At 41.0% G+C, this 12962-nt stretch overlaps 2 protein-coding genes across 22 annotated transcripts in view; one reads left to right on the top strand and one right to left on the bottom strand.

Moving 5' to 3' along the window:
• LOC310762549 (uncharacterized protein) overlaps positions 1-12962 on the top strand; it is a 537990-nt gene that overhangs the window by 226816 nt on the left and 298212 nt on the right. The gene's annotated exons all lie outside the window — the stretch shown is intronic.
• Positions 1-12962, bottom strand: part of DOCK10 (dedicator of cytokinesis 10) — a 181373-nt gene that overhangs the window by 38677 nt on the left and 129734 nt on the right. For all 21 annotated transcript variants that reach the window (XR_014548062.1, XM_083613642.1, XM_083613645.1 and 18 more), the window contains exons 24-28: positions 11847-11965; positions 10019-10088; positions 3627-3740; positions 2656-2727; positions 430-576 (exon numbers count right to left, since the gene is read on the bottom strand). Coding sequence is in view for 20 of the 21 variants with exons in the window: in XM_083613642.1 (XP_083469768.1) it covers positions 430-576; positions 2656-2727; positions 3627-3740; positions 10019-10088; positions 11847-11965 (522 nt within the window). In the remaining variant the exon portion in view is untranslated. The remainder of the gene's footprint in view (positions 1-429; positions 577-2655; positions 2728-3626; positions 3741-10018; positions 10089-11846; positions 11966-12962) is intronic.

Genomic DNA, 12962 nt, shown 5'->3' with positions numbered 1-12962 from the left:
CAAACTGTAAGGTAGTATGATAAAGTTGCATAGTATGCTAAATTAGCATGAGCTTCTCCACATGGGAGTGTAACTACACAGCTTCCAGGTTCTCACTGTTCCAAGCTGAAGGCAAACAACATAGTGCTGCTTACCAGGTGCCCAGAAACATTTAAATGTATGACATAAGACTTTTATCATGTAGTGTAACACATTATGTTGTGTCAGCAACATGTAGAAAATCCACACTGTTTGTAGTGGCTTTATGGATGTTGCAAAACAGGGCTGGGGAACCTCCAGATGCTGCTGGACTACAACTCCCACCATGCCTAACCATTGGATGGCCTGGCCAGGGAACTGGAGTCCAATAACCTCTGCATCCCTGCTGTAAAATGTAGATCAGACCATACCAAGGCTAAGTAAAGGCTATTTGCGGTAAAAGCATCTTACCTTCAGAAACCTGCCAATGCTGTGATTTGCATTCCTTGTTTCTTCAAGAGCATCTCTGTGTTTCCAAACAACATGATCTGAAATCACCATGATGAGCGTATCCAGCTCATTTTGGAATGATTCTGGAAATCTCTGAGTGCGAGGCATCTGAACAGACAGCAGATGACTTCTTTAGAATATAAATTTAACCCTGCCACCACTCAAAGTTCCCCAGCCCACAAAACCCAACAAAGCTGCAACTTTCAAAGCTATCAATATGAGCGCTCTATAGGAGAATTTGATGGTATTACTCATGAATAGGTTGTTAGGCAGAGTGGCCCACCCGTGAAGCTGTAGCCTTATTGGCTTTCACCGATTGGGTCTGCATTGCTCCGGGACAGGAGGAAGGAAGTCAAAATGACACCGAGGTTGGTTCAAAGAAAGAGTTTATTCTGCTCTCCGGATAGCAGAAGGCACCTGCGTGGTGAGTACACAGCAAGTACAAAGAAATGACAGGTTTCATGCAGTTTATATATCCTCCAGGCACCCTCTCACTCCTCCCCTAGGAGCCCAACCACGTCGGCCTATGTACACAGGTTGACATCACATATGTTCCTGCTCTGGTACTCTCAACCATAAAAGGATCTTCCTTCCTGTACTTCTGACCATAAAAGGATATTCCTGTTCCTACTCCTATCTTGGAGCAAGAGGTCACTACTTCCGAGAACATGCTCTGGCGTTAGTCCCAGACTTGGGTCTCTGCGTCATTTGTGGTCAGGACATAAGATATGTCTGTGTCTGTTCTACTGGTAAAGTCAAGGCCAGTCTTGCCATCAAACTGATAAGGGAGAGAGCTGTGTTCTTGTTTTGCATTTGCTCAACGGCTAAAGTTTATGCATTTTAGCTAAGGAGAAATGGGGATTTTGGTGCAGTTTAAAACTGCCTGCACAGTCAGTTTTTGGGTTTTGGAAACCCATTCCTTCAAAGCCAGCTGAGACAACTGCCTCAGGTGGCAGGATCTCAGTGTAGATCTCATGTAGGTTCAGAACCATGTATTGGAAGGGAGGAAGAGGTAATTATATCAGTTTTGCATAGGAACCTACTTATGGTAAGACAAACCATTGATCCATCTAACTCAGCACTGTCTATTTTGACTGAGCAGCAGCTCTCCAATCAAAGAAAGGGAGGGGGGTCCTCCAGAAGGATGGTTGCATCTGTGAACCTCCCGATGTTGTTCAACTACTAGCTATTGATTGTAACAATTAAAAATTGATTTTATTTGAGTTCCTATAAGTCCTACCAGCATGGCCAACTGTGAGGGATTATGGATGTTGTAGTACATCTGGAAGTCCCACCCATGCTTCAAAATTACATTTGATGCGCCATGAGAGCACAAAAATGTACAATGCTACCTTATATTGAGTCAGACCAACACTGTCTACACTGATTAGCAGAAGCTCTCTCTGAGATCTCAGGCAGAGGTCTCGCTTAAGAGGTCACTCTAAAGTGGTGATACTGGGGATTAAACTGGGAACCTCCAGCATACAGAGTACATGCACTACCACTGAGTTATTGTCCTTCCAGTACCTAGAGTGCAGCCATTATATTATTAACTTGTGAGAAGCGACAGTCTACGCACTAACTCACACATCTTTGGATCCTGGCAAATGCTACTTTTTAAGGGGAAGGGAGGGAAGGAAGGGGATATTAATGGGTTTTTGTTTTTTTACTTAGCTTATTTCTGGGAGGGAAAAAACTATGCTTAAGAAAGTGTTTACCTGACAGCCTAATGAAATATAATTGGGACTGTGGAGTAATCACAGCCTTGGCTCTGCCAGACGGAACAAGATAAGGATTATGTCATGCACACTCTGTGCAATTATCTCTCCGAAACAGCAGATGTGTCGCTGTTGCCTCATTTCTCTGCCAGATACACATTTGATTCTGCTGAATGTTTGTGAGTCGAGCTACGCATTTTCTTAGCTGCATAGCTCTACCTTTAACTTCATGGTTTGAATAGAGGTGTTTAATACAAATTATCTGCAGGTAGGGGTGTGTGTGTGTGTGTGTGTGTGTGAGAGAGAGAGAGAGAGAGAGAGAGAGAGAGAGAGAGAGAGAGAATGGGCATATGCCAAAGTATCTTTTTATGCTCAGGGATGTTTTTGTTCAAGTAAGGTATTTTAAATGTGTGTCTGTGTAAAGATTGATATCTGCTTATTCATAATGGAGAGAAGCACACAGTCTTACCTGTATTCTCTTTGTATCCACCAAATGCTGAGCCATTGATTTTAAGATAATTGCGAAAAAGAACCAGGAGTGCTATTAAAATTGAAAAAAAGAGAGAGCAGTAAGTTATCACAATGACAACAATGCCCATTTCTTTGTTTTCCTTGTTCACCCTTACTTTATAGTTTCCTTCCTAAAATCAGAATGATCTCTGTAATTTAGCTGAGGCATGAACAAAAGTTTTACAAACAAACACACACATTTGGATTTTCAATGGTCCAAATATTCCACATATTGCCATCTTGTTTCCAGAAGTTGCTGGCAAGATTGTGAACACTGTGAGAAAACTGACTTGATCTTCTATAATCAGGGATCTAATTTAATTCCCAGTTTGTATATGTGTGAATACAGAAGGAATGTACTATAATTTCATTAAAAACAACAACCCACCAATAAGTTAATAGTTGTCCATAGAGCATATAGCACTCATTTAATTAATAACCAAAACTGAATGATCAACTTGGTGTGAACTTTCAGACTTCAGGGTGATTTCTAGATTAGAGTAGGGCAACAACTGAATCTAATGGGTGCCTTGCACTTGTAAAATATGTTGTGCAAACCCTAGTACAACTGTTCCTATTACTAGGTAACAGTTAAGCTTGTGCACTACAGCTTGTGCAATGCAACTCTCAAACTTCATGTGCAAGTGCCACATTGGATCTCATCCCATATCTCCATGTACTTTAAATGCTGACACCCCAGTCAAGAATCCCATATGAACTTCTATGGCCAGTTGGGAAGATCTGTTTATGCAAACGGCTCTGTTCACTTCAGTGGAATGGATAACCCAACAAACACAAATGAAGTGAAGCACTCTCTGGTGTATGGAGCAGTAAAAAGCCAACGACACACAAAAAAGGAGCATGAAGAAAATGGTAAATCTATGCAAACCTTTCTAGAACTTGTAGCTTTGGAAAAGGAGAAAGATTCACCTTTAAAACATGTTTCACTGTTCTTTGTTCATTTGACTTCAACAGACCGGTCATATTCTTGGCCAGCTCCTCGTGAACTGTTCTTTCTTCAAATGACTTGGTCTTGAATACATACTAAATATATATATAATAAAAATAATAATAAAAACATCATCCACATACACAGAGGAATAGTTGGCAGTGAGAAGGCTGGTCTCCCAAGACTCAGTGTAACATTCCTATTTGCTTTAAATGATTGACATCTGACGGAAGTAACAGATGTGTCACAGTGGTCTTTATATTTAAAGCAGAATTTATTGCACTGATTTCTCATTTCTGCTTTCTCAAGCAGAATGAAAGGAAGAAGTGTATCAATTCAGAGTCCTCAGGTTCAGGAGGAGTTATGTGCTTTCTAGATACAGTGGTACCTCGGTTTACGAACTTAATCTGTTCCGGAAGTCTGTTCTTAATCCGAAACCGTTCTTAAACTGAGGCGCGCTTTCCCTAATGAGGCCTCCCACCACCCGTGCCCTTCCACCATTCGGATTTCGTTCTTAGACCAAACTGGGACACTACTTCCGGTTTTGTGGAGTTTATAAACCGAATCGTTCTTAAACCAGACTGTTCTTAAACCGAGGTACCACTGTATATAAATAAATGCAGGAATAGGAATTATGTATGAATGCTTGAGGCCATGGAGATAATCAGAATCTCCATATATTTTTGTTTATCAAACTGCAGAAATCCTGGATTGCTGTTCATAGCATAAGCACTTCAGGCTGAAGAGCTGGAAGCTTCTTTTGAGACAGGGAAGAGCTCAACACTGTTTTTCCTTAAGTCCTTCTACCTTTGGCATTGGAAATACTGCTTTTATGGACTGAGCTACGTGCAATGTGGGTTTTCGGATCATGTATTTCCCAACATCATTTTCTAAAAGCAATTCTCTCTCTGTGTATGTAGATTTGGAGCTGTGAGGGATCTTAACTGCTTCCCTCCAGGGCAAGTCCCCAATGCAAATTGCCTCCCACTGCTTAATGAAGATAAAATTGTGTGGGTACTCTGTGACGAGCTCACCCCCGTCGCAGGGATTCAAACTGCCAACCTTCTGATCAGCAAGTCCTAGGCTCTGTGGTTTAACCCACAGCGCCACCCGCGTCCCTTTACTGTACAAGCATAATGAATCACTAAAAAGTGTCCAGCTATTTAAGAGTTTTTAATGCAAATACATGTAATATTGGTGTCTGGGCTATGATGTAATTAAAAAGAAGTGAAATCCTTCACAAGTATGCTCAGCAGTAAGTCTTCTTGAGTTTAATGAGGTATAGCTGAATTTGGGAGAAAGGTCCTTTGAACTCAGTGGGTTTCCTTCCTGGGTAGACATGTACTGTGAATATGGATGCATACACACTATATATTTACAACACATTCAAAGCACATTCTTTCCTTCAAAGAATTCTGGTCACTGTAACTTACCCATCACAGAGATAGAATTCCTAGCAACAAACTACAATGCCCATAATTATTTGAGTGGAGAGGGAATGTGCTTTGATTGTACCTCAGAGGAATAGTGTGTATGCAGCACCTACTCTGGAAATTTTTGGTTTCATTAACTGATCCCCTGCTGTTTGCTTTCCAAATCATGCAAACACTGGACCCTGCACCAAAGTGTGGACAGAGCCAACCCCTGAAGTACGATAAATGTTATGGCAGTTTTGTAAAACAAAGAAAGAAAGAAAAACTCATTTTACAGGGCAATCATTATCTACTAACAAATGAGTAGAAGAATGGTCCACATTCCTATTTTACCTACAACTTTGGTATAAGAATCATTAATGCTTGAGTCACACTCTTTTTTCTCTCTCTAAAGGGTGACACCACTTTTAAGTTTACTCACAGAAGCCAAGTCTTCTGATAATGGTGAATAGCAAAACCTTCAAAACATGCCTTTTGAAATAGGCATTTAAATGTTGAACACATACATTTAAATATTAAAGCATCAATCCTGGCAGCACAAAATCATCAACAGATGCAACTAGCTTGCACATGCACCATTCTTTAGCAATAAACTCTCCTTAGTGGCCAATCTGGAAATGTATGGAATGTAGTAACTCACACATTTAATGTTTTTTCTGAAATATGGGACGAAGGAGCAAACCAGCCATTCAACCAATGCTACTCTGAGCATATTAAGTCAGAGAATACTTTTAGCAACAACTAATTAAACACTTACACATTCCTCAGTCATTTACACCTGAACAATACACTACATCTAAGCTTTGCACCACTGTCACTCCAGGCATAATTTGGCTAATGAAATGTGACTTGTACAAGGAATTATGTACTGTGTATGTTGTGAAACAGCATTAAGCTTAACTGATCTTGAAATTGTTCCCTAATAAACCTTTCGTCACACACTCTTCATAGGTTGAAACTTGACACTATAGGAGATGCAAGGCTACGGTCTGAAAGAACAGAGTCCTATAGCAATTATGTGAAATCTTTGACCCTCCAAATATTGCTGAACTACAACACCCATCATCCCCGACCGTTGCTGGGGCTGATGGAAGTTGTAGTTCAGCACCATCTGGAGGGCCAAAGATCCCACACACCTGACCTACAGCATCTCTTTCTTTCCTGATTTATATAGGGATAATGTATATTTTGATATTGTCATGCAGAACAATGGCATCATGCTTTGTGACGAATATCTGAAGAAGGGGAAAGGGCAATAATTCATTTGCAGCAGATGCTGACCTGCTGCCAAAGTCCAAATCATAGAACAGCAGCAGCAGCGACAACAATTATCTGTAAACACTTCTGAGTGTTCAAAAAACTTCACATACATTGGCTGCATTTGCACATTATGGTAAATATAAAGCATGGCTTATCATATACGAGTGTGATCGTTTCATTCTTCCCCTCTTCTCCCACAAACCCTGGCTTAGCATTACATCCAAACCAGGTATTGTGATTTCTTTCACTCCAGCAAATCACAAGTAAGCCAGGAGCAAACCTTGGATATAGATCATTGTTTGTTGGGGGCGAAACAAACCATGATCTCTGGTATGGCCATGATGCTAGCCAAGGGCTGTGGCTTATTTCCTCCTTTTGTGAGTGGGGTTCATCATGACATACGAACTGGGCTGCTATCTTGTTTGAATCCTCACAACAACACTGTAAGGTGTATTAATATCCGTATGCAGCAGTTGGAGAATTTAGACTGAGAGGGAGTAGCTTGTTAAAGGCCACATGGTGATTTCATGTCAGAGGTAAAATTCAAGGTGCCTGATTCACAGCTCATTCTCTTAGCTACAACTGCAGAATAGCCCTTGCCATTCTTCAGAATGTTTGTTAATTATAGGGTTGCTTCTTTCTCTTGCAAGGTAGTTTTTCTAACCATTGCCCAATTTTTTTCCTAGCCAGTGCTATATTAAATCCCGTGGAAGCCCCAGGGCCCCTAGGCAGTCAAAATCTCTCCCCTCACCCATGTGCGTGCTCTAGTGGGATAACATTGAAATAAGAAAGCTTGATTGTAATGTTCTTTCAAGATCAAGTCAATATTATTTTGATCCATTGTGGTGGGGCCCCTAAAAGGTGTGGGGCCTATAGCCCAGTGCCTTCTCTGCCTATTTGATAATCTGGCACTGTTTCTAGCAATAAGTTCTTAAACCCTCGCTAAAAAACAACAACAAGCATACAGAATGAATACTAGTTTATTCCATTCGCCAAAATTATTCACGTAATCCACACTTGTATGCTGTATCCAATTACAATTTGAACATAAGAAAGGTGTTTAATTTCCTTTATCACACCCACTTTATTATTTTACTCATCATAGGTGTAAGCTTTCTTTACGCCAAAATTCAGCAGTGTAATACTCAGAGAACCAAATGAAAAAAGTGTTTCTTGTTTTGTTCTCACAAAAATGTATAACTACTGTAGATTCAATTTATTTATTTTTTATGCCTCTTCTAGGCACAAAATCAAGCAGTAAAGGATTTATATCCCAACACTTAATATTTCTGATGGCATATCTGCCTGAGATAACTGCAAATCTTCATGATCTGTGACAATATATGGATGCAGAACTCAGTAAATCTCACCCTAATACAGACATGGGCTGATAACCGTAATTCTTAGCTTTAGGTCATTGCTGTCCTAAAGTGATTCGACTACTGTACACTCATATCCTAATAGCGAGGACGAATACGTTCACTTTTTGTTTCAAGGATGAACTGCATGAATGAAATAGCTATCACATATCAAACACCACAGTTAGACCTTTCATATCACCTCAAACACAATGCTTTACAATGGAAGCAGTTCACGCATTCCCTTTAAAAACATTCGGCGGAAAATCACTGAGCAATGATTCTGAAGCTATGTACATGCACATGTGAATCAGACCTAAATTCACTAGTTTATTCTTTTAATAAATTTATGTACCACTTATTCTCTACAAATCCTCTAAGTGGCTGGACTAATACGGTGCAACTCCAAGCCAGAGGTGAAGGCTGGCACCAACTGCTCTCTAAATTTTCTTATTCCTTTGTTCACTGAAACACAGAATTTTCTAAACTGCTGCTTTTGAACTAGTTTGTATGAGGTTTGCCAGTGTCTGTGAGTTGATTCACACTATTTATTTTTTTCTTACTTCAAGGAATTTTTGTTGTGATAAGTGTACAGTAGAGATTCTCATATGGAAACATTTCATATTGAATGTGTTCAATATGACCCAGTTCTGTCCTTTCTAACCTGGTGCCTCCAGATGATATGGATTTGATCTCCATTCAGCCCCAGGCTTCAAGGCCATGCTGGCTGGGTTTCATGGGAGATGCAGGGATCCTGGTTGGAGTAAGCTGTTCTAGGTCTTTGCCATCCCTTCAAGAGACTGCAAAGTCAGATTTGTCTGGGGATAGGCATGTTGGCAGACAACAGTTAGAACTTATTTGTAAATCAAGCTGTTATTTCTTATTGCTACTGGAGAAGATCACATGGTTCATTATTATCTATTGAGCTGCAGTTCTGTATTGTAAAGGTAAAGGACCCCGGGATGATTAAGTCCAGTGAAAGGCGACTATGGGGTTGCGGCGCTCATCCTGCTTTCAGGCCGAGGGAGCCGGCGTTTGTCCGCAGACATATTTCCGGGTCATGTGGCCAGCATGACTTAAACGCTTCTGGTGCAATGGAACACCGTGACAGAAACCAGAGTGTACAGAAACGCTGTTTACCTTCCTGCCACAGTGGTACCTATTTATCTACTTGCACTGGCGTGCTTTCGAACTGCTAGGTTGGCAGGAGCTGGGACAGAGCAACGGGAGCTCACCCCATCGCGGGGATTCGAACTGCTGACCTTCTGATTGGCAAGTCCAAGAGGCTCAGTGGTTTAGACCACAGCGCCACCTGCGTCCCTGTATTGTAAGCAGCACATAAAGTGGTACATATCAATTCAGAAATCCATAAACTGGAAGATGTGCTACAGATCTAGGAACTGCACATAACTCATGGATGCCAGGCAGTCCGTGTAACCCACCTAGGAGGTGTGTGGCACCATTCATACCACAAAAACTACCACAGACGTATCAAAATTTTCAAAAGCAGGGGGGTCCGTGGATTGGCTTTTGAAAAAATAGGGTGTTCGCAGTACTTAGCTAATTGGGAACCACTTAGCTGCCTGGACTCCTATGCACATGTCTGATGATGTATCATTTCTATTTGCCCCAAGGGTGGTATTGGTAAAAAGACTGCATGTAATGTATTGAATGTGCATAGAGCTCTATGTATGTACATGCAAAAAAGTATCACTTCCCCATCCACCGAAGATGCATCAGCAGGGGGATATTCTTTCTCCTTTCAGGAAGTTAGTCTAATGGAGGTCTGCAGCAGGGACTTCTAAGTGGTTGCACTGAATTTCTGTACACAAGGATATGCTTTTAAGGTACTTGGTGCCAGCTTCCTAAATATCCCAGCAAGTTCAATGGCAGTTTTGAGTGAGGAGTGAATGAAGAAGGGGCATAACAAACAGTGCAGACTCACGATAATGTGCAAAGAATCATGCTGGAAGATTAAAAATATTTAACATACCATAAGCAGGTACAAAAGCACTGTAATTTGGACAAATAAAAAAAAGTTTCTTAAGAAAATAATGGGAAAAAAATAAGGAAATATTACGGCACAAGCAATTTCAAAGCACACAGAAAAGCATCGTTATTAAAATTGACCACCGAAGCCAATTTGACCATTTGTCAATTCCTTGTAAGAGGAGCAATTGATGAAATCACCACAGTTAACTTATAAAGGAAGATAACACACCTCTTACAACAACGTAAAATGCTATTTGCCATCAGAGAGGAAACCTGAGATAGGTATGTAATGTAACAGAGATGATCAAAAAGTGAGTTAAATGCTCTTACCTTTACATATGTTTGGATACAATGGTCTAATTGTTCTTCATGGAACTTGGCAACAATATCAGTAAGCACCCTGTAAAGTTAAATTATTGAATGATCATGAAGATACACCTTTCCTCTTGGAGTTGTTTGACATTCAACATGGAACACAAGAAAATTGAATTAATTAAGGCAGAGGTTTTCAATCTTTTTGAGTCTATTGTTCTCTTAACTGACTACATTCTTTCTGTGGGGCTCAGGAGCCCAGTTATGTCACCCCTTGCCTGCAGAGCTGGCCGCCTCTCGCCCTTTTTCAAACACCCTTTCTTGTTGTGTGTTCCCTCAGCCTCCTCTCCTCTCTTCTTGGGAGTCCTCAGGGCAGAGGAGGGAGGGAGGGAGGGAAGGGAAGAAAGGAAGGAAGGAAGGAAGGAAGGAAGGAAGGAAGGAAGGAAGGAAGGAAGGGGGACAGAGGCCAGCATTGCCCGTGGCACCCCTGACCATCTTTCAAGGAACACCAGGGTGCCATGCATAGCTGTCAACCTTCCCTTTTTTTGCGGGAAATTCCCTTATTCCAGCGCCGTTTCAGACTGCTTCCAGCTGCTATCCCGGATTGTTAGATATCCCGTAGACTGTCCCTGGGGCAGGTGAGCCTGCTGATCCCTTATTTTCGAGGCTGCTGATCCCTTATTTTCAAATCTGAAAGTTGACAGCTTTGGCACTGCCATGGCACACCAGTTGAAAACCACTGAATTAAGGGGTTGTTTTTTTCTGAACCTAAGGAACTCTCCAAACTTGTTTTAGCTTGCAAAACAACATTTTATTTTTTTAAAAAATGCACATGTGTGGAGCTAGAACTGGTTAACTTGGGTTCTAGAAGCCAACAGCTGACATAGGAGATTCTAGGGGCTTGCATTGCTATCTGCTTTGGGAGCACTGATGCACAGGATAACTTCAGGATAAATGCTTTGCTCCATATTTGCTTTTTAATGTTTATTTTTAGTCAGCAGTACTGTGCCACAGGGACCAATGGTCTGACTGCATATAAGGCAGCTTCCTACCTTCGAAGCCTATAAAAATTATAATATAGAGATTTTAATAAAGGTATCATAAAACGCCAGTGCTGTTCTGCCTATGAAATTAAGGCAGTTAGTTCTGGAACGGAAAAAGAAAAATCCAGCATTTTTCATTGAATTAAAAATAGAAGCACTACTTTCTACAAAAAATTCATTCTGGACTTCACAATCTACTCTGGAGTTTGGGCATAATGAAATGGACCCAACCTTACATATATCAAAAACATATTGGATTATTTAGCAAAGTTGTGGCCTCTGTGAAGTCAGCTGCAAAACTCTGCTTGGTGATTTTAGTGAAAGTGAACTGAAAACTTCATCAAGACATTACGAAGGCAAAAATAAATACACAGATAATCAAGAGATGTGTCATAAAAAGTGCATTCTAAATACAGTCTTAGTTATTCTGCCCATCCCTTCCCATAAATGTGACTGCTTTGGTGTAGATGACAGAATCACAGAAAATTGCCTCTACCCCTCCCAAAAAAACTGCAGATACAGATGTTTTCAAACATGAATGCCATTTTTAAAGTTAAGACGGCATTCCCAATTCCGGTGTAAGTGACTAGAGGTTGTCTGGCACCTGCTGGGAAGGGTGTAGCTGTTTTACATAGAGAAGGTCCCAGATTCTACCCCAGAATCTCCAGGTACAGCTGGAAAAGACCCCCACTTGAGAGTCAATGCCAGTTAGTGTGGACAATACTGGGCTAGAGGGATTAAGGCAACTTCCTATGTTCCCAATACACATGGCAAACATGAAACAAATACAATGGAAAATAAACCTGGTCACAGCAGTTGTAATCTCATCCTCCTTATTCTGTACAAGCACCCAGAAGAGCTGGTTCAGAATCACAGGCAGAAAATTCACGATGACATGGATCCTCTCAATTTTAAGCAAATTCTGGTTAAGAAACAAAAATACACGTAAAGACAGGCAGATTCTCTGCTGCTTTGTGACAACTGCACATTAATGTAATTTCAACAAAGTAGAGTTATATTTTGCTGTAGAAACAGTTGTACCCAAAATCACCTATGATTTAAACTGTATTTTAAATAGGTATGCAAAGATAGAGCCAGAGCAGTATAGCTGTTCAAGTGTTGAACATGGGGCAGGGAGATGTGGTTTGGATTTATGCACGTCCAATGAAGCTGCCTGGGTGCCACTGATCTGATAACACTTTCTCAACTTAACCAGCTTTAGGTGTCTGTTTCTGAAATCTTCTATCCTTGCATGATTAGCCAACAATGACAGAGTTAAGAAAGGATAAAATACAGTGACCCAGTGAATGCCATTGTGAGCTTCTTGGACAAAGGGAAGTGTGAAAAATGAATTAATATCAAGATTAATGGAGAATTTTCTCTGCAATAGCTTGCTGTTTTCTAAACCTTAAGGCAGTCTTCACCAACCTGCTGCCCCTTCAGAGGTTTTGGACTACAACTCCCATCAGCTCCAGGCAGTACATGCTGGCTGGGGCTGATGGGAGTTGTAGTTCAAAACCTCTGAAAGGCCGTACATTGGCGAAGGCTGCCTTACGAAAGCTCAAGAGAAGCCTTAGTGCCAGCAAATTGCTAAAGACTGAGCTGTGGAAAATTGACCACAAAGGGAGGGGTGTAGTTAATGACCACATTTCCTCATCCTGTTACTTCCTCTGTATGTTGCAGCTGTTTGAATGAGGAAAACCCCCAAAAGAATGACATAATGCTTCAGATTTAGCTTTTAAAGTGGCTAAATTTAATTTTGGGAAACGCTCTTGAATGAAAACATGCAAATGGCTGTTCCAATAGCATCACGGATCACAAACTGCAATATGCACATTTAGGTAAAGGTAAAGGTACCCCTGCCCGTACGGGCCAGTCGTGTCCAACTCTAGGATTGTGCGCCCATCTCACTTAAGAGG

The sequence above is a fragment of the Podarcis filfolensis genome (genome assembly GCF_964270895.1).
Source record: "Podarcis filfolensis genome assembly, chromosome: 5".
In the NCBI taxonomy this organism is placed as follows: Eukaryota; Metazoa; Chordata; class Lepidosauria; order Squamata; family Lacertidae; genus Podarcis; species Podarcis filfolensis.
This window is presented reverse-complemented; position numbering and strand designations above follow the sequence as displayed.